Source organism: Loxodonta africana, chromosome 4 (assembly GCF_030014295.1).
Source record: "Loxodonta africana isolate mLoxAfr1 chromosome 4, mLoxAfr1.hap2, whole genome shotgun sequence".
Classification (NCBI taxonomy): domain Eukaryota; kingdom Metazoa; phylum Chordata; class Mammalia; order Proboscidea; family Elephantidae; genus Loxodonta; species Loxodonta africana.
The window spans coordinates 115,143,556-115,168,854 of NC_087345.1; the positions used below are offsets into that span (position 1 = coordinate 115,143,556).

The following is a 25,299-nucleotide window of genomic DNA, read 5'->3' on the forward strand; positions in this document are numbered from 1 at the left end:
AATTATCCATCTATATTCTATATTGATTTTGAATCAATTTCATATCATTTAAAAAAGCGATTAGGTAAATGTTATTCCCCATGTGGTATAATCAGTTAACTTTCTTGGTTGCTAAATGAAAGGCTAGACATTCAAGTTCACCCAGAGGCATGTTGGAAGAAAGGCCTGGCAGTCTACTTCCAAAAAATCAGTCATTGAATGTCTTATGGAGCACAGTTCTACTTTGACACACATGGGGCCACCATGAGGTGTACTAAACTCTTCCAATCAGTTTTATAATATTATATCTAGGGTAATCTTATGGGAATGCGAATCTAATTACAGGCAGTCCCTGGGTTACAAACGAGATCCTGAGTGTGTCTTTAAAGATATGTATGCAAGTTGTAACAGGTGCACACAGTTCTTATTTAGCCCTACTTTAGTGAGAAAAGGCTGGAAGCCTACTCACTGATTTAAAAGCTGTGTGTGTGGTGAGTGAAGGTGATTGTGATGATTCATTGGGAGTAGGGGTTTGTGCAGTCCTTTCAAAATGAGGGCAAATTCACATAACATTAAAGGGCAAATACGAGTTGTCGTAAATTGGATGTTTGTAACTGCCTATATGTCATTCCTGTTCTTAAAGTGCTATAGCTTCTTGTCTGTCTTTGCAGACGTCCCTCCTGCCACACCGGAGCCTCACAGGCCTTCCAATGTCTCATACTAGCCACATTTTCTCCCCCACAAGGTTGTTTTGCCAGTACTTTTTCTTACTGGCATATCGCCTAACGCATCATCTCATCTCCTGACCTCCAAGTAATTTTATTTACAGAGAAGCCGTCCCTGTTCTGCTCAGCTATCTTGTATCTCTCTTTTACATGCTCTCTCAACATCATGTACCTCTGTTTTTGTACTGGGTATTACATTTGCAATTTTACATTTCATTTATGTAATTATTTCATTGATGATTTTCTTCTTCACCAGAATGTAAGATCTGTGAGCTGAGGACCTAGAATAAAACTGGTGCTCTATAAATTTTTTGAGTGAGTACAGGAATGAATGGCAAAAGACAATAATAAGTATAACAACTTCTTTGTATTTCACAAGGTTGTCCCCTAAAATTCTTGAAATGGTTAAAAGAAAAAGACAAATATTAGCTAATTTAGAACAAAATCAAACTGAAATAGCTTTTTACTGGCAGTGACCAAGAGGAGGAAAAAAGGATGTAAGATGCTAGGAAGAAGTTTCTACATAGACCACTTCTTGCTTCTTTCTTTCCCTTCATCCCCAGTTGTACAGTTCTTATCAGATAAACTCAACCTTCTGTCAGAAGTACTCTTAAAACTGCCTTCCCTGGATAAGACAGTATGCAATACTGGGGAAGCCAGCACAACTTGTGCAAGGCAAGGTCATGGAAGCTCCATAGACACATCCAAGCTCCCTGAGGGACCAAACTGCTGGGATGGGGCACTGGGGACCATGGTTTCGGGGAACATCTAGCTCAATTGGCATAAGATAGTTTATAAAGAAAATGTTCTACATTCTACTTTGATGAGTAGCATCTGGGGTCTTAAAAACCTGTGAGTGGCCATCTAAAATACTCCACTGGCCTCACCCCTTTGGGAGCAAGGAAGAATGAAGAAAACTAAAGACACAAGTAAAAGATTAATCCAAAGGATTAATGGACCACAACTACCAGAGCCTCCACCAGTCTAAGTCCAGGACAACTAGATGGTGCCTGGTTACCACCACTGACTGCTCTGACAGGGATCAGAATAGAGGGTACCAGACTGGCCTGGCAGAAACTGGAAAAACCCCAAGAATATGGCTCTAGTAGCTCAGTAATGAAGTAACTCCCGAGGTTCACACTTCAGCCAAAGATTAGACAGGTCCATAAAACAAAACGAGACTAAATGGGCACACCAGTCCAGGGGCAAGGACTAGAAGGCAGGAGGGGACAGGAAAACTGGTAGTGGGGAATCCAAGATCGAGGAGAGGGAGTGTTGCCATGTCGTCAGTTGTTAATGAATGTCATAAAACAATATGTGTACTAAGTGTTTAATGAGAAGCTAGCTCTGTAAGCCCTCATTTAAAGTACAATAAAAAAATTAAACAAATCACCTTCCCCAGGCTTGCCTACCTCTTTGTCGCAAGGTACTAGACCCTATTACTGTATTAAAATGACCAAAAGATTTTCTGAAGGCATGGTGCTTAAGAGTATGAGCTCTGTAGAAAATTAAAAAAACACTTAGGTTCTAATCTCAGCTTTGTCTCTTACATGTGTGACTTTGGACAAATAACTTCTAATTTCTCTGGACCTTATGTCCTCCTCCATAAAATAAGAATGGTAACTATTACCTAGGGTTATTTAGAAGAGAGATACTGCATGAGCCTGGCACACTGTAAACATACCATAACTTTAGTTATTGTGATTATTATCGCTGCTGCTGTTATCATTCTTTGTCAAGATTTCCCATGAAATTTAGATTCATTTATCATAATCGTGTACTCAAAGAAACAACACTAATGTTAGTATGTAATATATTCTTGATCTTAAAGATTTACAAGGGAAAAAAATGGAAAGGGAAGAATAGAAGGGGGTGGGAATCCATTTGTTGTTGTCATTAGGTGCCATCCAGTCAGTTCCAACTCATAGCAACCCTATGTAAGACAGAAGGACACACTGCCTGGTCCTGTGCCATCCTTAAAATTGTTAAGCTTGAGCCAATTGTTGAAGCCACTGTGTGCCAGTTGAGGATCTTCTTCTTTTCTGCTGACCCTCTACTTTACCAAGCATGATGTCCTTCTCCAGGGACTGGTCACTCCTGATAACATGTCCAAACTGTGTGAGAAGTATGCCAAACTTGCTTCTATGGAACATTCTGGCTGTACTTCTTCCAAGACAGATTTGTTTGTTCTTCTGGCAGTCCATGGTATATGTCATACATTGAATTGTGTCCCCCCCAAAATGTGTGTCAACTTGGTTGGGCCTTGATTCCAGTATTATGTAGTTGCCCTCCATTTTGTGACTTCCCTATGTGTTATAAATCATAATCTTTGCCTGTGGTTAAAGAGAATTAGGTGGGATGTAGTACCCTTGCTCGGGTCACACCCTGATCCAGTGTAAAGAGAGTTTCCCTGGGGTGTGGCCTGCACCACCTTTAATCTTACAAGAAATGAAAGGGAAGCAAGCAAAGGGTAAGGGAACCTCATACCATCATGAAAGCAGTTCCAGGGAGCAGAGTGCATCCTTTGGACCCAGGGTTCCTACACAGAGAAGCTCCTAGCCCAGGGGAAGATCGATGACAAGGATCTTCCTCCAGAGCTGACAGAGAAAGCCTTCCGCTGGATCTTATGTGCTGAATTTGGACTCCTAGCCCACTAGACTGTGTTGTTGTTGGTGTTGTTGAGTCATTTCTGACTCATAGCAACCCTACGTACAACAGAACGAAACACTGCCCGGTCCTGCACTATCCTCACAATTGTTATGCTTAAGTCCACTGTTGGAGTCACTGTGTCAATCTGCCTTGTTGGGGGCCTTCCTCTTTTTCACTGACCCTCTAGTTTACCAAGCATGATGTCCTTCTCCAGGGACTGGTCCCTCCTGATAACATGTCCGAAGTACTTGAGACTAAGTGTCCCCATTCTTGCTTCTAAGGAGCATTCTGGTTGTACTTCTAAGACAGATTTGTTCATTCTTTTGTCAGTCCATGGTGTATTCAATATTCTTCGCCCAACACCGCAATTCAAAGGTGTCAGTTCTTCTTTGATCTTCCTTATTCATTGCCCAGCTTTCACATGCATAGGAAGCAATTGATAACACCATGTCTTGGGTCAGGCGTACCTTAGTCCTCAAGGTGAGATCTTTGCTTTTCAACACTTTAAAGAGAGGTCTTTTGCAGCCGATTTGCCCAATGCAATGCATCTTTTAATTTCTTGACTGCTGCTTCCATGGGTGTTGATTGTGGATCCAAGTAAAATGAAATCCTTGACAACCTCAAATCTTTTCTCCATTTATCATGTTGTTGCTTATTGGTCCAGCTGTGAGGATTTTTGTTTTCTTTATGTTGAGGTATAATCCATACTGGAGGCTGTGGTCTTTGATCTTCATTAGTTAGTGCTTCAAGTGCTTTTAACTTTCAGCAAGCAAGGTTGTATCATCTGCATATCACAGGTTGTTAATGAGTCTTCCTCCAATCCTGATGCCTCATTCTTCTTTATAGAGTCCAGCTTTTTGGATGATTTGCTCAGCATACAGGTTGAATAAGTATGTTCAAAGAATACAACCCTGACGCACACTTTTCCTGAGTTTAAACCAATCCATAGGAAGAAGTTTTTGGGTTTTTTTAACCCATCATATTTGCTGCCTCTTAGTATTAGCAGTCAAACAAAACAAGAACTTAAACTTAAATGGCCATGTGCTTTTTTTCTGGGAGAGTAGAGTTCTGTTCATAGTGATTTAAGAAATCTCTCACTCCTGAAGCCTTTAGCCCTGTCCTTGGAAATTATCATTAGTGACTCAGAGTCTGGGGAAAATGCCTGTTTCCACTGGCCAATAGGTAGGGGAGTCCCATCTAGACCCCACTGCAATAGATGGAGAAGAATTCCTTAGATAATGTTTAAATTTGGACGACTTTTTTCCATAGTACTATCACTACGTATATGTTAAGTTTGTATCTGGGTACTCAGACTTCTGATATTTAGTTGCTTAACCTTTGGTAGGTAATTGAAACACCAAACCTGCTGCCACGGACTGGATTCTGAATCATGGCAAACTCACATATGTCAGAGTAGAATTGTACTTTGTAGAGTTTTCAATGGCTGATTTTTCAGATTTAGATCACCAAGCCTTTCTTCCAAGGTGCCTCTGAGTGGACTTGACCCTCCAACCTTTTGATTTGCAGCCAAGCGCCTTAACCGTTTATACCACCCAAGGACTCCTCTGAAGCACTGTGAGCTTTTATTTCCCTCACTGGACACACAGAATTCTTGTGATCCATTAAATAGCATGCACACTTCTAGTCAAGTAATCGGTACATCACAGTCACTGAGAAAATCTTGGTTCTTGCACTTACTCTCTCTATATACCCAGTCCCGTCGAGTCAACTCCGACTCATAGCGACACTCTCTCTGTATGTGCCAAGTAATTTCAATCATCCAGCAAGTATGCACTCTAGAAGTGAGTGTGTTTTTATAGTTTACAAAATAATAGTCTGATGTAAAATGCACTAACACTCAAGTGCTTTTTATATTGAGTTAGAATCCTTATTATTTCTTAATGGTGTGATCACAATCAACCCCCCCCCCACACACACCCAATCTGTGGGGATAAAATGGACAACGATTTCACAATTATGAATGTAAGCAAAGAGAAGTGTTTGCTTTAATGATCTTTCTGATCATACTCAGTTTTCCTTATTAAAAAATGAGTATTTGGTAGCAAAAGAATTGTTTTTTGTCCCCCCTCGGTAAACAAGCATTTCTCTTCTTATTGTTACTTTGAAAGAAATTTCATCAGTATTTTTTCTGCTCTAAATTAAGCTAATTAAAGATGTAAGCGTAACCACTCATAGAGAAAGAGCTTCCAGGAGCTTTCCAACCAGTATCCTCCTTACCTTGCCAAATGGAGATGTATTTAGTGGTTGGTGACCTCAGGAATAGATGCAGCGTGTTCATCCTCCCACGGTAATGAACAGCAAGTCTGGAGCGGCATAAAAAGGGTCAATCGAATAGGTCATACATCATATGGGGAGGCAGATGTTGGAACATATTGTAATGGATTACTGTGCAGTACATGAAGATGGCTTGTGGAGTAGAAAAAAGTCGGAAAGGAGGGAGGGAAAGGGAGATACACTGTCAGTTTGTATTTCCTTACGTGACTCTCACAAACATTATCTGGTTCTTTAAGGAACTGCTTCAATTATAAAAGTCAAAATGTTTTTCTTCTAGCTGTTCAAAATTTATTGGTGTGGAGTAAAATGAAGAAAGCCTTTTCAAAATCTAGTACATTTAAAGTGTTTCTTATTTATATGCTTCAGTATCTGCAATGTGACAGAAACAGCATGAGAGTATCATACCTGTGAAAAAGGTCTTAAGATTTAACAAGTTCAAATGTATTCTTTAATTTTTAGCAGGATACCATCTTCACACCCTCTCAACACTCTACCCCTCTCAGATAGCTGCCTGTCTGGTCCAAGTATCATACTGAGTTGGACTGGATTTTTGAATAGCGTAAAAACAATTGTCTCTGTATTATTAATATTTGGGATAACAGCTTTACGTACATCACATTATAGCTGTCATGCCTGGATTCACTAAAGCATGGTGTAATATTTTACTTTTGTACCCAAGCTTTTCCAAGACATGGCAGCCAGGATGGATATTTTCAAGGAGGTGTGGGTCAGAATAACAGGAGTTTCTGCCTTGGAGCCCCTAGCAGCAAGCCCCGTGTTTCCACAGGCATGCATTCCATGTGGCTCATCTGTTTTTGCTGAAGGCAGAACATCTCTGAAGTGAATAGCATGTGTTTTCCCCTCCTACCTGGCAACCCTGCCGTCTTGAACAATCTCTGCTGAGGTCAGCTGACCTTCCAGCCTTTTGGGGGTTTCATCCACTCAAGTCATTTCCTTGAATAGCCAAGTATTGAAACTCTTAAACTCTAACAGTTTCAACTTCTTTGTCTTTCAAATTATGCTCCAATGATACAGTGGCCATTAGCTCTCTTCCATTTGAATAAATCTCTTAAAATTCTGTTTAAGTCTAAGTTTACATGCTCTTTGGGTTTAATACACTTCTTTCTTACTGCCCTAAAGTTTTTGTGGAATTGTATCCAAATCAAAAGATCCTGGATGCCCCACATTGTATGTACTCAAAGTTGCTCCTACCAGTGACTGTAGTACCGGTAAAAAAAAAAAAAACTTGGTATACCCCTGCTATTACTTCCTTCAGGGTGAGTTCTTCTTCAATTGGGATTCTGTTCTGGAGACAAATGAAAACCCTTCCCACCTAACCTTAAACACCTTCCCCAAGGTACCTTTCCCCAAATCACCTTCCCCCAAAGTCTGCGATAGAACTGGTGAAGCCCCAACCCTACTTCCATGGGTTAAACACTAAGGAGATTAGGGGAGAAATCTTCCCCTCTACTCCCTCCCTTTGGAAACCTGGTGGCGTAGTGGTTAAGTGCTACGGCTGCTAACCAAAGGGTCGGCAGTTCAAATCCTCCAGGCACTCCTTGGAAACTCTATGGGGCAGTTCTACTCTGTCCTATTGGGTTGCTATGAGTCGGAATCGACTCGACGGCACTGGGTTTGGTTTTTTTTGGTTACTCCCTCCCTAACCCTGACTCTTTTTCACCCTCATACAGGTTTGAGCAAGTGTCACATCCTAGAGCTGGCTATCATCCCTAACTGTCCAGTCCTCATTTTTTTCCAAGAGTTATTTTAGTGGTTAATGAAAGTTGTCAATGTTCAGAGGCCTTACTTGGCCTGCCCATTCCTTAATGGGTAAAAAGAACACATAGCCTTTTATTACCCTTATTACACTTCTCTGTTAAGATTTATTTTTAATTAAAAATAAAAAATTACTTATTATGCAAATACAAAAGAAATTTATATTTGTATTCTTCTTCTATTGTCATTATATTGTTAATTGTTATGAACCCTTTAATAGCGTTAAGCTAATCCATTGCACGGTCTCTCTGTTAAGTTTTACTCTTTAAAATTCAAACACATAGGGAATGCTCACAACTCAATAATAAGAAAACCCAATTTTAAAAAGAGAGCAAAAGATCTGACTAGACATTTTACCAAAAGAAATAGGAATAGTTAATGGTCAAATGAAAAGATGCTCAGTGTCATTAGTCAGTATGGAAATGCTTATTAAAAGTACAATGAGATACTGCTTCATATTCATTAGAATAGCTCTAATCAAAACAAGAGACAAGTATTGGAGGGTACAGAGAAACTGGAATCCTCATATACTGCTAGCAGGAAAGTAAAATGGTTCAGCCACCTTGAAAAACTTTTTGGCAGTTTCTTTAAAAAGTAAACATGAACTTTATGACTCAGCACATCCAATCCTAGGAATTGGGTAGTCAAGAGAAATGAAAACATATGTCCACACAAAAACTTGTGCTACAATGTTCATAGCAAGATTACTCATAATAGTCCCAAACTGGAAATAATCCAAATGTCTATCAACTGGATAAATGGATAAACAAGTATGATATACCCCTACAAAGGAATACTATTCATCAATAAAACAGAACTACTACTGAAGCGTGCTACAGCGTAGAAGAACCAAAAAACTATGCTTAGTCAAAGAAGCCAGATCTCTCTTCCTTCAGCCTCTTCCAGCCTTGCCTCAGTTATGTTGACTGCAAAGTAGAATGACCTGACATCTGACCTAGGAGAAGTAGAACACGTTCTTTAATTTTAAAAGATGAGAGTGTCTCTTTAAAAGGAAAAAAAAAAAAAAATCCCTTCTATTCTTTACAGAAAAGTCTTAAATGCTCATGAACAGATTTTGTTGGTTGATTTGAAGATTAAGTTTATGGCTTTACATGTTAGATTCACCTTGCCTGGAATATCCTTTCATTCCAACTTCTATACTTCTTTGAAGACTCAGGTCTAGCAGGGCTGTAGCCATGACACATCCTAGGCCCTACCTCTCGGAAGCTATTTGCACGTCAATCATCAGTCATAGCCAGGAGGTCCAGGACAGAAGCAGTTCATCTTCTCTTGAATTGAGCTGGAGGTGGGATAAGAAGGGACACAGGCTGCAAGCCCAAACCTGCTCACGCTGCACCACCATGATCTAGCATGGAGCTCTAAAGAGACCAAGAATTTTAAATTCAAACCTGCCCTCCAAGTCACTTTGAAGATGTATTTGTCAAGATGTAAGAATGGAACAGATTTTATTAAACACTTCATTAGCTTGATTTATACTTTTTTTTTTTTTAACTTTATTTGCAATTTTATCCTGGATCCAGTAAATTTTGGGGTTGGATCCTGTTTCATGAAATACACTTGAAGAACACCAGAAAGAAAAGCTGATGATGCTATAGAGAGGCCATATTTAAAGTCAAGTTGCTCTGGTAATTTCCTGTGAAGAAACATTATGAGAAATAATGTGCAAAGCAAATTTATTCACATTGAAACATGCTGGTATGTTTTGAAAGATTTTCTCCAGTACATTAGTTTCTCTTTAAACTCCACATTTAAGTTACATTAAGAAGTTGAAATTAAGCTATAAAGATAACACTTATGGAGCCTTGAAATTGCTTTCTGAATTTTTTCCTCACAAATGCAATTCCCTGTCCCTTAAAAAAAAAAATCAGAAACAAACGAATGCTCTTCCTGCACATCATGTATAACATTGATCTGTCAGGCTTGATTGAAACCCTAAAAGTACACAATTCACCATTTTTCAGATTGTAATATAATATAACACACGTTTTAAAATCTCTATTCCAAATATTTAGCACATCGTATGTATGTTAACTTTGCCAGATTGCAGTCCTTGGACAAAAAAAAATATCATTCACCATTTCTGTATGCATATTTGAACTTGATGGTGCTATTACTCAGGAAGTTTGTAGCTCTGTAAATCCATGGGCAGCATAAACGCTTAAGCTCTCCACTATTAAGCTAAAGGTCGGCGGTTTAAATCCATTCAGAGGTGCCTCAGAAGAAAGGCCTGGCAATCTGCATCCAGAAAATCAGTTATTGAAAGGCCTTTGGAACACAGTTCTACTCTGATACACATGGGGTCGCCATGAGTAGGAATCAACTCTACGGCAACTTTTTTTTTTTTTAATGTTCTTTTTGAAAACTGAGATCTATGTGTATTTGCTCATGTGAGATTATGAAAGTGACTACTGTTTATTTCTACATCAGGTCTTCCTTGATATTGCCAGTCAAATCTAAATCAAGGGTGATAAAGGACTGCAATTTTCATCCCTATACCTGTTTAAATTCTTAAGATGAATTCAAACAACCTCATTTGTCTTATGTCATTAAATATTAAGAGTGTGTAAAATATGTTTATAGTTACAGCACACCTCTTTGTACTCTTTTATGTATTTATGTTTGATATGAAATTTCATTTGGAAAAAGGATTTCACTTATAATAATTTTAAACAATTTAGAAAAACAAAAGCAGTATCAAGTGGTTATGCCATCTGTTAGCCCTCTCTATTCTGGTATTGGCAGTGTAACAGTTCACAAATTCTCTTAAAGAATCAGTATGCTTTACCATATAGAATTTAGAGAACACAAATTTTTCAGCCATAATTTTAATGTATTTTTTTTTTTTCTTTAAATGCTTTTTATACCCAGCTCCCCTCCTATCTAGTGTGATGAAGTTGGTGATTCAGGGAAGAGATGTGGGGAGTAAGAAAAAGGGTGGATATGGATAGAGTGAAGATGGTGGACTTTGTTTTTGTTCTGTCTTCCAATAAGGCAGGAATATCCCCATCTCCTAATCCATGCCTGAACCAGAGGAAGATAGGGCAAGCACACACTGTTGAATCCTCCTGACTCCTGCGTAAATGCCAGTATATAGCATCGTTCATGTCTCCTGTGCCTTCCTTCAGATTACCTCAGCACGAGAAAGCGAGACCTGATAGTAGATCTTTATTTAAATAGAAAATTAAGCTTTGAACTAAGAGGGACCCTAAAGAACATCTTGTATCTGCTAAAGACAGACAACCATAGCTCTCACTAAATTCCTTTACTCTCTAAATAGTAAATATTTAAGATTCAACCAGTACATACTGTATATCCACTTATTAGAAAAAACGCATTTCTCATTTGTCTTGTCCAAAACATTGAAGAGTAGCTATACACTTAAACGCTTGGTTTTGTTGTCTTTTGTAAGGATATAAACTTTTTCCTATAATCTTTACCTGTTTTTTCTGTTCATGTTTCCAGATTGAATTATTCACTTACTGTTATAATTGTGGCTACAATAAGTATATTAAAATATCTTTGTTCCTATGCCGATAGCCCACTGCCGTCCAATCGACTCCGACTCATCGTCACCCTATAGGTCAGAGTAGAACTGCCCCGTAGAGTTTTCCAAGGAGCGCCTGGTGGATTCGAACTGCCGACCTCTTGGTTTGCAGCCATAGCACTTAACCACTAGGCCACCAGGGTTTCCCTCTTTTGCTGATAAGGTTTTTGAATTCGTTGTTTCTTTGCCCTCTTGCATAAATGAATGAATATGAAGTTTTATCAACATCGCTAATAAGCCTTTCTGTCTAAATCCTTAAACAGTAGAAATACGTCCATTTCCTTCCCCAGGGTTTTAAATTTGTTTCATGTATAGTCACTATCATTAAATATATACTAGAGTTCCATGTTTGTTAATAGATATTATTTTATTTTACACAGACTCGATGGCACTGGGTTTCTGGGTATAACGGCCTTTATTCAGTTCCATTTTCTCTTGTTTTTAGGATTTCTTCATAAAATAGTGAATAATAAAGACATAATCCCTGCCTTCAAGGAGTTTACTAGTCAGTAAATAGTTTCAGGCAACAAATAGTGATAGATATTTTTGTCTGAGCCTAACTCTTTAAATCCAAATACTCTGGATGGCAATTAGGTGCTACACTAGTAGCCAATGGGAGAAGTTTTATTTTTAACAACTTGGGAAAAATAAGCTGTTAGAGAAGTGATAGGAATTTGCCATCTCTACTTTTTTTTAGGAATTAATGAAATAGTCCAGCTTAGAATTTAAATAGGCTGTTCTATGGAAGTTTTCCACCCGTAGCACTGAAGAGTGCTAACCACTAGCTCAGAATATCTGAGTAAAATGGATGATCCTGAAAAGAAAATACAGTTGTATCTTGTGGTATGGAAATTGTGTTGTCAAAATATAATAGCACTATTTTTTTTTCTCAAATTAGCAACACTTAATTAGTACAGTTAAAATATCTTTTACCATCCCATCAGACTTTTTTAACCCCACCGTGGACCATTACAGATCAGCTAGAAGAATGCCTACAAATGAGCTGCAGACAGATGAGGCCCAGCCACCTGGGCTCAGTGGGGGCTGTGGAAGTGGCAGAGGGGCTTTTTTGGAAGAAGAGAGTTCTGAGCTCCCCGCATGACTCTTGGGGCCCCAGCTCCCACCTCCTCCTTGTGGCCAGGCCACCCCCACCTCCTGCATGCCACCTGCCTACCCTGTGCTCCAGCGGCCAGCTGGGCTCCTCACCACCACCCCATGAACTGCTGGTGGCCCACGCGGCCTCGCTGCCTCTTATAAACCTCGCTCTCCTCCTCCTCTCCCCTCAACTCACTCCTCGTTAACGCACAAAATTGTCAGGAAGTAGATTTTTTACTACTGTCTAAATGCAAAATGTCACAGAATGAGATAATCGATTTAAGTGAGGACTAGGTGTATACATGTGTATATATGTTTATGAACACATGAGCATCAGGCAGGCACAAAATAATCAATGGATTAAGTCCGTACTAATCTTATGTGATTGTTTCCTTAAAAAAGTCATTATCTGAAGGAGTTGAAAGAATGGGGGAAGAGACAGGGAATAAGAACGTAATATTTTAAGTAATACAAAGGTTAGAAAATCTAATGTTTTGGGGAGTTAGGGAATTTTGAACTAATCCCCAACGCATTAGTTCAGAATGAGAACCAAGTTATTCTGCAAGGCTAAACACACCGTTAGTCTGCTTAACCTACTGCAGCGCGTGCTCTCGTTCAGCTTCGCCTTTTATGTATACTCTCTCTCAATTCGTTTCTAATGTTTTGAGCAACTTAACTGTTTTTCACAAAAGCACATGTATCCTAACACACCTTATATCTAACTTTGAGTTTTATCTGTCTTCCTTTAAAGAAAAATGTTAGTGAGATTTTTATTTAAATATATATCTATATACGTATATTTGTATATATATGTACACATGTGAATATAAAATAATTGAGTTATGTAGCTCAGAAGATCCTTGTTACTTCAGTTGGCCTTCCAATCCCCACCAGATTCCTTGCCTCTTCATTTTCAAAAGCCAATCAGTGGTTCTATGAATTATAGACCTCAATTTGGGCAAACACCTGTTTATGAAACCACATCATCCAGATTTTATTGAATATATTAGAAGGTAAAAAATTTAAGTCAGCTTAAATGCTTTTATCATTGATTATGTTTCAAAAGGATGTAATTTTTTTTTTAATGTTAAGCGTTTCTTCACTGTTTTTAAATCAGTCAACACACAAATCTTCTTTGTTTTATTGTACTTTAGATGAAGGTTTACAGAGTAAACAAGTTTCTCATTAAACAATTAGTACATACATTGTTTTATGACATTGGTTGCCAATCCCACAACATGTCAGCACTCTCCCTTCTTGACCTTGGGTTCGCCATTACCAGCTTTTCTGTCTCTTCCTGTCTTCTAGTCCTTGCCCTGAGCAGGTGTGCCCGTTTTGTCTTGTTTAGTTTTATGGGCCTTTCTAATCTTTGGCCGAAGGGTGAACTTCAGGAGTGACTTCATTACTGAGCTGTAAGGGTGTCGGGGGGCCATACTCTGTCAGACTAGTAAGCTTGGCCTTTTTTTTTGTGAGTTAGAATTTTGTTCTACATTTTTCTCCAGTTCTTTCCATGATCCTTTATTGTGATCCCTGTCAGAGCGGTCAATGGTGGTAGCTGGGCACCATCTAGTTGTGCTGGACTAAGTCTACTAGAGGCTGTAGTACTAATCTTTCCCTGTGTCTTTGGTTTTCTTCTTTCTCCCTTGCTCAAGATGGGATAAAACCAGTGTAGTATCTTAGATGGCCACCCATAAGCTTTTAAGACCCCAGATGTTACTCATCAAAGTAGAATGTAGAACATTTTCTTTATAAACTCTGTTATACCAGTTAAGCTAGATGTTCCCTGAGACTATGGTCACCAGAGCCCTCAGCCCAGTAATTTGGCCCCTCAGGGAGTTCAGATGTGTCTATGGGGCTTCCAAGACCTTCCCTTGGACAAGTTGAGCTGGCTTCCCCAGTGTTGTCTACTGTCCAACCCTTCACCAAAGTTACCTCTTATCCATAGTGTATTTAGTGTTTTTCCCTCGCACCCCTCCCCTCCTTTGTGACCATTAAAGATTGTTTCTTTTTTTGTGTAAACCTTTTCGTGAATTTTTATAGTATTGGTCTCATACAATATTTGTCCTTTTGCAATTGACTTATTTCAATCAGCACAATGCCGTCCAGATTCATCCATGTTGTGAGATGCTTTCAGATTCATTATTGTTTTTTTTTTTATCATTGCGTAGTATTCCATTGTATGTACCTAGTTTGTTTATCCATTCATCTGTTGATGGTGCCTGGGTTATTTCCAACTTTTTGCTGTTGTGAACAGTGCTGCAGTGAATATGGGTGTGCATATATCTATTTGTGTGACAGCTCTTATTTCTCTAGGATATATTCCTGGGAACAGGATTGCTATATCATATGGTATTTCTATTTCTAGCTTTTTAAGGAATCGCCGTATCATTTTCCAAAATTGTCGTACCATTTTACATTCCCACCAACAGTGCATAAGGTTTACAGTTTCCCTGCATCCTCTCCAACATTTTTTATTTTGTTTTTTTTTTTTTTGATTCATGCCAGTAATGTCAGGGTGAGATGGTATCTCGTTGTGGTTTTGATTTGCATTTCTCTAATGGCTAGTGATCGTGAGCATTTCCTCATGTATCTATTAGCTGTTTGTCTTCTTCGGTGAAGTATCTGTTCATATCCTTTGCCCGTTTTTCAATTGGATTATTTGTCTTTTTGTTGTAGAGGTATTGGATTTTCCTGTGGGTTTTAGAGATTAGGCCTTTGTTGGATTTCTCATAGCCAAAAGTTTTTTTCCCAGTCTGTAGGTTCCGTTGATACTCTTTTGGTGAAGTCTTTTGATGAGCATAAGAACACACAAATCTTAATGAACCTAATTTTTAAAAAAGTTGAATTAAAATAAGTTAACCAGTATATGTATATATATATGTTTTTTTAAGTTGCCCACCCTTACATATATAGCCAGGTAGAGGAATCACTGTCAGTTCCTTTAAATTTACTGAAATTTCCTACTAACTTTCCATGGCCAAATTAGGATTCAGCAGTATCAAGTTTCTGCTTCATCTGTCCAGACCCAGAGTTTGTTAGCTTCTTTAGAACTTGAAGCTCTTTTTTTCCTCTGTACTGTAATGTAAATTTCGGTAACATATATATTTCACACAAATTAAAATGCACCGGAAAGAGAGATTTCCTTGCTCTACTTCCATTCCTTGGCAAACCAGGTAAAACCAGATGTGCTTGGTAGCAAATGCAATGATCTAAGAATAGTGAAAAATTGATCACAGTTGGGGAAGAGTAGCTCTATGAATGGTTATATTGTCCTCTTTCATATGGAGACCCAATAATAGGAGCGGATATGGGAGATTGGGGGAAAGATGAGCTACCTAATGTTGGCCATACTGTGGCTGAATGGTAGGCTTAAGCGATTTTTTATCGTAAATCACTATTTCTACATTGAGTAGAAATATCAGTAAGGTGAATGATAGTATACTGTTCTGGTAGAAATATTAGTTTGTTTAAATGAGTCCATCTCTTTTACAAATTAATTTTCTTTACTTTCAACTCAGATGCATTTCTTAGGACAATTTACCTCAGATAAACTTTAATCCCACATTTAAAAGGGTAAAAATAATGTATTGATTTGAATAAGAAATCATTTATGAGTTTTTTATTCCTTGTATGTTCCATTTCCAACCTTTAAATAAATGTGTTTCAGAGTACATTTAAACTTGTATTTTGAGTAGTAGTTCTTATACTTTTTTAGGAATTATGCATCTGTCTATAGCAACAGATAGTTAAACACTGAATCATCTTTTTGGGGTGATCAATCCATTTATGTAATGAACTAATTTGCCAAAAGAATTTTTTAGTACTATGGAGTAATTCCTTAACATTCAAAATTGAATTTTAAATAACCATATTGTTCACATTTTTCTTTCTATACAGATGTGAAAACACCCTATGTCATCTTTAATGATTATGAAATAATTTCATTTTTTGTGTCTACTAAAACAGCAATAAGTATTTTTATCCTCTAGGAATAATAACCAATGGAATGATTTTCAAAGATAAGGATAAATATGTAATACAATATAAATTTATAATATGTTATATAGTTATCCAGTCAGTTTATTAAAACACATATATTTTTAAAGCTTATATCCATACATGTGTTCTACTAGACAAATTATAAATTTTCAATTGGTTGTTTTCTCAATGACTTCATAAGCAATTCAGGTTGATGGCAGATAAAACTACTTTTCTTATTGTAGAATATTGCATTTTTAATAGATTTTATTTTTTAGATTTATAGAAAGATTGTGCAGAAAGTACAGAGAGTTCCATTAGACCCCCATCCCTGCTCTACACTGTATCTCCTATTATTAGCATCTTACATTCCTGTGGTACATTTGTTACTATTGATGAACAAATATATTGATATATTAATAACTAAAGTCCATAGTTTAGGGTTCATAATTTGTGTTGTACATTCTATGGGCTTTGACAAATGCATAATGTCAGATGTCTGCCATTACAGCATCCTGCAAAATAGTTTCACTACTCTGAAAGCACCTTGTGCTCCATGCATTGGTTATTAATACAAGTGTGGGAAATAGATCAATTCTGATACTTTAAAAAAAAAAAAGGGAAACACTCAGTCATCATATTTGAAGTGAATTATTCTATTACTCCTTACGTAAACTAAAACTTGGGAATTAAATCTTATCCTACCTTTTGATTGACTAGAATAAGAAATAATGGGCACACCAACCCAAAAGCAAAGATAGGAAGGCATAGGAAAACTGGATGAATGGAAACAGAGAAATTGGGGTGGAGAAGAGGAGAGTGTTAACACACGGCAGGGTGGGCAACCAATGTCACAAAACAATTTGTATATTAACTGTTTAATGAAAAACTAATTTGCTCTGTAAACTTTCACCTAAATTACATTAAAAAAAAAGAAAAAATGTCTGCTAACTGGGATTGTTTCTGCAGCTCTTCTTTATCTTCAAATTGCACAGCAAAATCTGACTTCCTATTTTCTTGGAAGTGCTCTGGCAGGTCACCTTTTACCTAAAGCACTGTTAGAATTCTTCCTCTACTAAGCCATGAGATTTCAGTGTGTAACAGGAGATTTAAATGCTCTTTGTTCAGGCTTTCACAAAGTTTTAAAAACATTCTCAAGTAAACTGGTCTTCAACAAAGTTTAACCATTTTTGTAGCATCAAAAAAATTATTCCAACACACAGACATACACACACAAACTTTTATGGACAATGATTTGATAATATAAGTATGCTTCACTGGGGTCTTTTTTTTTATTTTTTAGTATGTAATATATCCTATAATAAGTTGGCATAACAAAAAATAAGCTATGATATCCATTATTTTAATGTGCTATTTTCATTTAGACATAGTTTGTGAATATCTTACTGAAAAGTGTGAGCAATGTGTATGTATTTTGATGTAGACATGAGCTGTCTTTAGTTTTCATAATTTCATTTATAGTAGCTCTATTTATCAGAATCTCTGGTTTACCTCGGCAAGTTTTATCCTCTAAAATTTTCCTTTCAGAGAAATATCAAGGTGATTCAGAGCACTATCTCACAGTACTTCTCCTTAGAGCTGTTTTTTTCCTTAAGCCTTAGTCTTTTCCTTACAGAATTTCTGGCATGCATAGTAAAACTATCCATGGAATTTCTAGACAAATGGGAAATAAGGACTTGGGTTGTGTATGTTTATATATTTTATGAAATGTAATAATTGCTTCCCCATCCAGATTTTTTTAAGTTTTTACAAAGTACTAAATGGAGATGAAAGGAATGCATAATCTAAATATTTGATGAGATTATTTGAGTCTACAGCAACCTTCTTGTTTTAGGGTACTATACCATATAATTATCAAAGTAAAACCTTCCTTTTAATTTATTATTAACTTGAATTGTTGAAGATTTTTTACTGCTGATTTAATAAGAATTATTATGTGATGGCTTAGTGGAAGAGCATGTGTTTTAGAGAGTATTCTTTAAAACCCTAATCCTCAAAATAATTTTAGGTTTATCTATGTTTATATATCATGAAGTAAAGTGAACGTCTGGCAAGCATCCAGTTAATTTTTATCATTACAGGTAGACTGACCAGATAATGTTTCTCAAATACTCTCCTTCTATTCCCTTTCAATGCCTTTTTTGTATTTCTACACAACTAATGCCCAGGAAAATTGTTGCACATGCCCATTTCAGCAATACAGAGAAATCGGCAATACAGGGCTTGAAACAATATGGACAGTAAGAAAATTAGTACGTATATGAAGCTGCATTCTTTTGTAATACACTTTAAAATTTAAAGATATATTTATATTTGGCCTTCAATAGACATTGGGGAAGAGTAAATAAGGATGACTATCATTTGCTCTAATTCCCTGGACATACTCAATCTGAGATTCCTCATATGTGATATCTGTCATTTCTCCCCTGAGATGTAAGTCATGAAAGTTGACGTGACAGCTTCTTCCTTAAAATATTTCAGAGCACTAAACGAAGATAGCCATAGGACAAATACTACATCTGAATATCACTACTTTCTGAGAGGTGTGTTTATTATTGATAACCTTTTTCTTAATTTTTTTCTCACTCTCTTTCTTCTGTAGCAGTTATATGCTGCCCAGCTAGCTGCAATGCAGGTTTCTCCGGGAGGAAAGCTTCCAGGCATACCCCAAGGCAACCTTGGTGCTGCTGTATCCCCTACCAGCATTCACACAGACAAGAGCACAAACAGCCCACCACCCAAAAGCAAGGTACTCTTTTGAAGAAACTACAAGTTTTGCCATTTAGAGTTTTTGTCATTCAGTGTTATTTATGGAATATCTATGTTTGTGCCAGCAACTGGACTAAACTCTGTGTCTACAGAGGGGTAGGAGTCAGTTAGGCGCAACAAGGTATGCGTACAAATTTACATACATACATTTAGTCATTTATTCAACAAACATGCATTGAAAACTGTAGTAGGAAATGTGAGTGGTTCAAAGATTTATCACATGGGTATCCTGTACTCAAGTAACGTAAGGGTACATATTAATGGAGTAGATATTTATTTTAAAAATAGCCAAATATCCATATTCTATGATTCAAAATTATAAAGAGTTACAGATAAAGTGCTTTGGAAGTTATTGGGAGCAAGAGATTACCTTCAGTGAGAGATCCTGGGAAGGTTCACTGAGAAAGGGACAACTGAAGAAGACCTTAAAGGATAAGAAAGATTAGGACATATAGAAGGTGTTTTATTTAAATGTTAATAATTGTTATGATGTGGTACAGTATAGGTATAATATTGGTAAATTACCCATACAATGCCATTATTAGGTAGACATATGGAAATGATGAAATCATTAGAGGTAAGACGATGTGGAAATAGATTCGCTTTTGGAGCCAGGGAAACAGTTCCTGTTAGAACATGAAAGGAGATCAGAGGAGAGTCAAAAAAATATGTGCTTTTGGCTTAAAAGGAGAGAGAAGCATGAAAACTGACTTGAAATGTTTTTGTGTGTTTGTTAAGATCTTATTTAAGTGATGCTCTATGAACATATTAAACTTTCTACAAATGAAGCGTGATTGTAAAGTGATAGTTCCTGAAATAACTGAGGGAATAAACCATACATACTTTTGGACTGTATCTAGAAAATATTTAGTAGCAAAATGACACAGTTAATTTTCCTCCTAAAAAAAAAAAATAAAACACTTTGTCTTTTGCCGAATTACCTAAAAGATTGCTTCTGCTCTCCGTTTCATAAATGCCATGTTGAATGTCTAAAGAGTAAGAAGGTAAGAGTTGTCACAAAAGTTGAAAAAAAAGAATTGAAAGAGAAAAAGGTTAGAAAATACTAGAAAAAAATTCCAGGTTTGTTGTTTCCTTCTCCGGTATCCTGGTGGCTCTACCAGCATGCTTTTCAGAGTTACTTTACTACTTCAGAGGGTGAATTGGTAAAGAAAAGGGACCAGTTAGAAATATGCACTCCATCCTCTATATCCCTAGAACTCCTAAGTCCTTGCCCATGATATTAAGATATAAATGCATTTGGGATTTTAGCATAAGCTGTTTAATAATTGAGGAAGAAATGATTTACCAGCCATGATTTACCAGCCATATACATATAAATATAGTGCAAAAACAAATTGTACATGCTGTTGTGACATTAAGGAATATACGTACACGACTTTTAAGATCTATTTCAGCTTTTTAGTGGGCCTTGTGTGTGCTGGAAGCCCTGGTAGCGTAGTGGTTAAGTGCTACTGCTGCTAACCAACAGGTTGGCAGTTCACATCTGCCAGGCACTCCTTGGAAACTCTATGGGGCAGTTCTACTCTGTCCTATAGGGTCGCTATGAGTCGGAACCGACTCGATGGCTGTGGGTTTGGTTTTTTTGGTTTTGTATGTGCTATGCTTTATGTTGGTTTTGTATGTGCTATGCTTTTTTATGCTTTATGTATACCTAAGGCCTGGTCTGCTTTTCTTTATAATCAAAGTAGCATGTAACTTTTAAAACTTCGTAGTAATGATAACATTCACTCTATAAAGATTAATTGGGAAGCAATGAAATTTTGATGTTTCTATGGACCAAACTTTTAATGTATAACATGTACAAGATAACTTTGAGTGAAATAAATAGCTGTAACAGCATAGTCATTGTCATACACAGGCACTTACATGAAGTGTTATTCTGTTTTTCCTTGAGTTATTAATGTGATTTCATATCATGTTTCAGAATGATACTTTACATTAGGACATTGTATTTAATGGTTTTAGGGTATATAGTTTTCTTTTAAAAGACTAAGATATTTTCCTTTTTTATACCTCCTCGCCAAATCACTTGTGCAAATAATCATGAAGTTTTTTTTTTAATCAATCAACCTAATCCATCTATCCATCTAATCGTTTGTTCATCCACAAAGATACTTTCACAGGTAACCTTGTCAAAAACAAAAGTGAGTGAAGGTTTGCTTTGCCAAGATTAGGAAACTGCTTTATAAGCTATATTTCTAGATATTCATAGAACCCTATAGATTAGGTGTAGTAGACTATTTCAGTAATGTTAAAATTCTGCCACATGGCATGGTCTTGTATATCTCCATTTACTTAGTACTGGTGAAAAATAGATTGTTTCTATAGCTCTGATTGTACACAATTAAAAATATTTTATAGATTATCTTTAAGGTCCAATTACTTTTTGTAAAATTAGCCTTCGTAAGTTTTCTGTCATATCAAGTTTAAGAAAACTGTGGATGTTGTATGTCTTCACATCTTCAATTATTGTAAAAGATGTAAAACATTTGAACAAGAAAAAAGTCCTTGTTTTTAAGTAACAACAATCATTTAATAGAACTATGACCTTTCTTTGCTCAACCCTCTAGTATACTATCTACAACTACTCTTACTCTCAGAAAATATTTCTTAAGTGTGCTTTTGCTTTAGATCAGCAGTAAAATTTAGCGGGTTAAAAATTGTCAGACCAATAAGTATTACCATTGTCATTTTAATGAAGAACATGGCCCCTAAAAATACAACCAACAGTCAATGAAGAGCCTCCATTGCATTACACAAATTTAGATTCTTGTAGTCTAGAAGCGACATTTACACGTAGCATAATAAACATTTTGACTTCACAAAGCTATTTTACCCATGTATAATAACTATCATTTATTATCTTATTTATGTTTTTAAACAATCATTTATTAGTATCTTGGGGCTATTTTCTATGTATTTTATTGGTGAACTTGCATGTCCAGCTTGCTATAAAATAGAAATATATTATTAAAGATCTTTGTGTTGTCTATTTTTTTTATATACCTACCTGGCATAAACCAAATTAATGATTTAAGTTTAAAGTATATTTGTTGTTTGCAGCAATGGAATTGAAATCACGTCCAAGCAATGATGTAAGGATAATGATCTTATTGGCAACTGTCAAAAAGCAACCCTGTTCTCTGAATTGTATTGCCTGTCCTTCTTCCTAGGTGTTCCTTTGCCTTTGACTCACAATTCCAGAGAAGGACACAAATAAAACTTATTTGCAATTTGCAAAAAAATGGAAGGGGGGAATCAAAAGGAGGGGGCTCCAAAAGACTGTAAAATTGTACAGCATGAGTCCTCTGATGCATGCTGTTTTCAATCTGCTGTGTGCCAGTTGGAGGCTTGGGGAGTGTGTGTGCACGAGAGAAAGGATAATGCTGAGAAATGATAGAGTGGCTGTGACCTCCAAGCTCAGCCTGGAAATCCAAGACATTGATTTCACTTAGCATTCCTGCTGAGAAATCTGGCGGAGTTCAGTTGTAATAAAAGAACAAGATTCTGTTCTAATGGTAATGGCGTATGACAGACATATCACTTTGTCTGTCCTCAGCACCAGAGAGAGCAGAATTGGAGAAAGGTCACCTGACCTGCCTGTGGCGTTGTAAGAGTTCTGTACTGAGCTTTGAACTGCCACCTCAGAACATAATTATTTATAATATTAAATGATAAAGAAACCTTTAGAGGACTCAACAGTGAACCTGTAAAAACTGCACACAGGAATTGTGTTCTAAAATGTGAAAATACAAAAAGAAAAGCTGGTCTGTTCAACGTCTGCTTTGGAGAACATGGATAGTAATGCTTGTTGAGTTGTATGTCCTTGAACCTACTATCTGAGAACTGTTTGCATTAATGTCTAACATATAAAAAAAAAAAAAAATTTTTTTTTTTTTTTAGTTAATTTTTCTTTTTTTTTTTTTTTTCTTTTATGCCTTGATTTTATTAGCTGCAAGAAAAAAAAATTGAGGCGGGAGTCTGTTTTGCCAAACCTCAATGATAGAGAAGTGAGAGCATTAGCTGGTTTTTAAAAATTGTTAGGTGTTACATAAAATCTTTCTAAAAACATGTACACTTGTCTCTTTAGCAATCATTAAATTTTTCTCTGGATTCTACTTTAGAATTTTTTTTTCATTGATCAACAAAACCAAATATGTTTAGCTTTTCAGAGATATCCTTTTTACTTCATGTATGTCTTCACAGCTGAGTTTATACCTAAATATTGGTAAACAACTTGAATGAAAGTCTGGAATCTTGAACTTCAGTGCATAAGAGATCCTGTTTTAAGGAAATCTTTAAAATAATTCTACATTGTGTTATCGAAGAAAATTATTTGATTAAGATACAGTTTAGCAGTATAGGTTCTTGAATCTCATATACAATAACACTGCATTGAATCCACTTATATGTCTACCAAATGTTAAGTTTACTTACAGTTTATCATTCTGCCACAGCATAGGCCAATACACAGTGTACTCGGCGACTCTGATTTTGTACCACATTTGTATTTCTTTTATTTAAATGATTGTGAGCATATCTTGTTACAGTTTTAAAAACCTCAATACCCTTTTCTTTGAGATAGTAATTGATCTTGATACGTTTTGTTTTTTAAGGACAAATTATTTCTTCCTGAAATAGTAGAATCAGTAACAGTCTTCGTATAGTAGAATCAATATCAGTCTTAAAATAGTTGAGAATTTTTACTCAGTTTCACACATAACTCACACAATTGTTGATAAAGAACAGGCTTGTAAATTTCATGTTATCAAGAAATCCTCATGTGTCATAGGTGTGCTAGACATCTGAGTTTCACATTTTAAGTGTTTTTTTGCCCCTGCAAAATTAGTCACCTCTTGGGAAAACTATAGGGCAGCTTGTAAATACTACTAAATGTCTCTCGGTGTTTGAGGAAAACTTATACGTTGCCTGCAGCCACCAAGAGTCATCAGTTTGAAAAACTGATGAGGACAGAATTCCTGGGTGCTTTTCTTTTAACCTTGCTATGACCCTAGTCATACCCCTAGTCACGGTTGTGTCTCTATCGATGGCAAGAGCACACATATTTTCCGAATCAATTTTTTGTTCTTTTCAACTACTACTGGCAGTGATGTTCCCATTTGCTCAGCAATAGCACCTGGGAGTTATGACAAGGAAAAGGAATGTTTCTCTTGACAAGCCAGAAATGGCTGTAAACCAAGTGACCAGACACAATCAGATTTTTTGAACTACAATATCCGTATAGATAGTGCTTCAATTACAGAAGCAAGAACTGAAACTTTGTTGTTATTTGATCCTCTTTCATAGGTACAGTAATGAAGATCTTTCACGATTTGTTAGTCATGTGCTTGTGTTAGTAATGTTAGAAGGGCCAGTGACTCCTCTTAGAACACCTATTCTTTGCAGTAATGGTACCAATCATGTAGTTTCTTCATGCTACCAAGTAAACGTTTTATCAGTACACACTGATCTGCAGGGTAGAATTTCATAGTTTAATATTATGAGTCACAAACTGTGGTTCACATATATACAAGATTACTTAGCAAGCAGTGGTTAAGCGCTTGGCTGCTAACCAAAAGGTCAGCAGTTCCAATCCACCAGCCGCTCCTTGGAAACCCTATGGGGCAGTTCTACTCTCTCCTGTAGGATTGGTGTGAGTCAGAATCAACTTGATGGCAATGGGTTTGGTTTTTGGTTTGGTTATGAGAAATCAGAGGATAATCAAGATTTCATCTTGATTGAGAATGAATTCAACCAGGAGATTTGGAAAGTAAAGGCATTTTTAGTAATGTCGAGTGAGTGTTTTATAATGACAAGTTGGGAGCAATGGGAAGACAGAACACAAAAGTATACATACAGTATAACCACAACCAAATCACCAGCAACACAACTATGAAAGCATTATTTTTATTAATATGAAAGCACAAAACATCAAAGAGATCTTGTATGTTTGAAATGGACTGGGAAGTGCTAATGTCTCCATAGGAGTGTTAACGTGGTAAATATTTTTTTCAAGTTCAAAAAGGACTGCCCAATATAACTAGAAATATATTTAATATTTTTTACATTTTATCTGGCCATGAGAAATGGTGGATAGTAGTAGTTGCTAGAGATGTAATTTCCAATATGTGAAAGTTTCCAGGAATACTACTATTTAACTTATTCTTGGAGCTTTTCAGGGCATGATCTCAAATAACTGTTACTCATTACACAGGGCTAGGACTGGTTTCTGGATGTGGAATATTTTAGTAATCTACAGTGTTGAAACAGGATTAGTAAAAGAAGAGCTGTCATTCACCTCTACATGTCAGTATCAAAAAAACTCCATCCATCCTGTAACTGTTGAACCTGGTACTTTCATAGGATGTTAGCCTCAGTGAATTATGACCACATTTAAATAGGTTGTTTTCTATTCTTATGTTTTAA

At 36.6% G+C, this 25,299-nt stretch overlaps 1 protein-coding gene across 9 annotated transcripts in view; it reads left to right on the forward strand.

Moving 5' to 3' along the window:
• Positions 1 to 25,299, forward strand: part of SOX5 (SRY-box transcription factor 5) — a 1,149,712-nt gene that overhangs the window by 1,061,833 nt on the left and 62,580 nt on the right. For all 9 annotated transcript variants that reach the window (XM_064284479.1, XM_064284485.1, XM_023554801.2 and 6 more), the window contains one exon: positions 18,686 to 18,832. In XM_064284479.1, the coding sequence (XP_064140549.1) occupies positions 18,686 to 18,832 (147 nt within the window). The remainder of the gene's footprint in view (positions 1 to 18,685; positions 18,833 to 25,299) is intronic.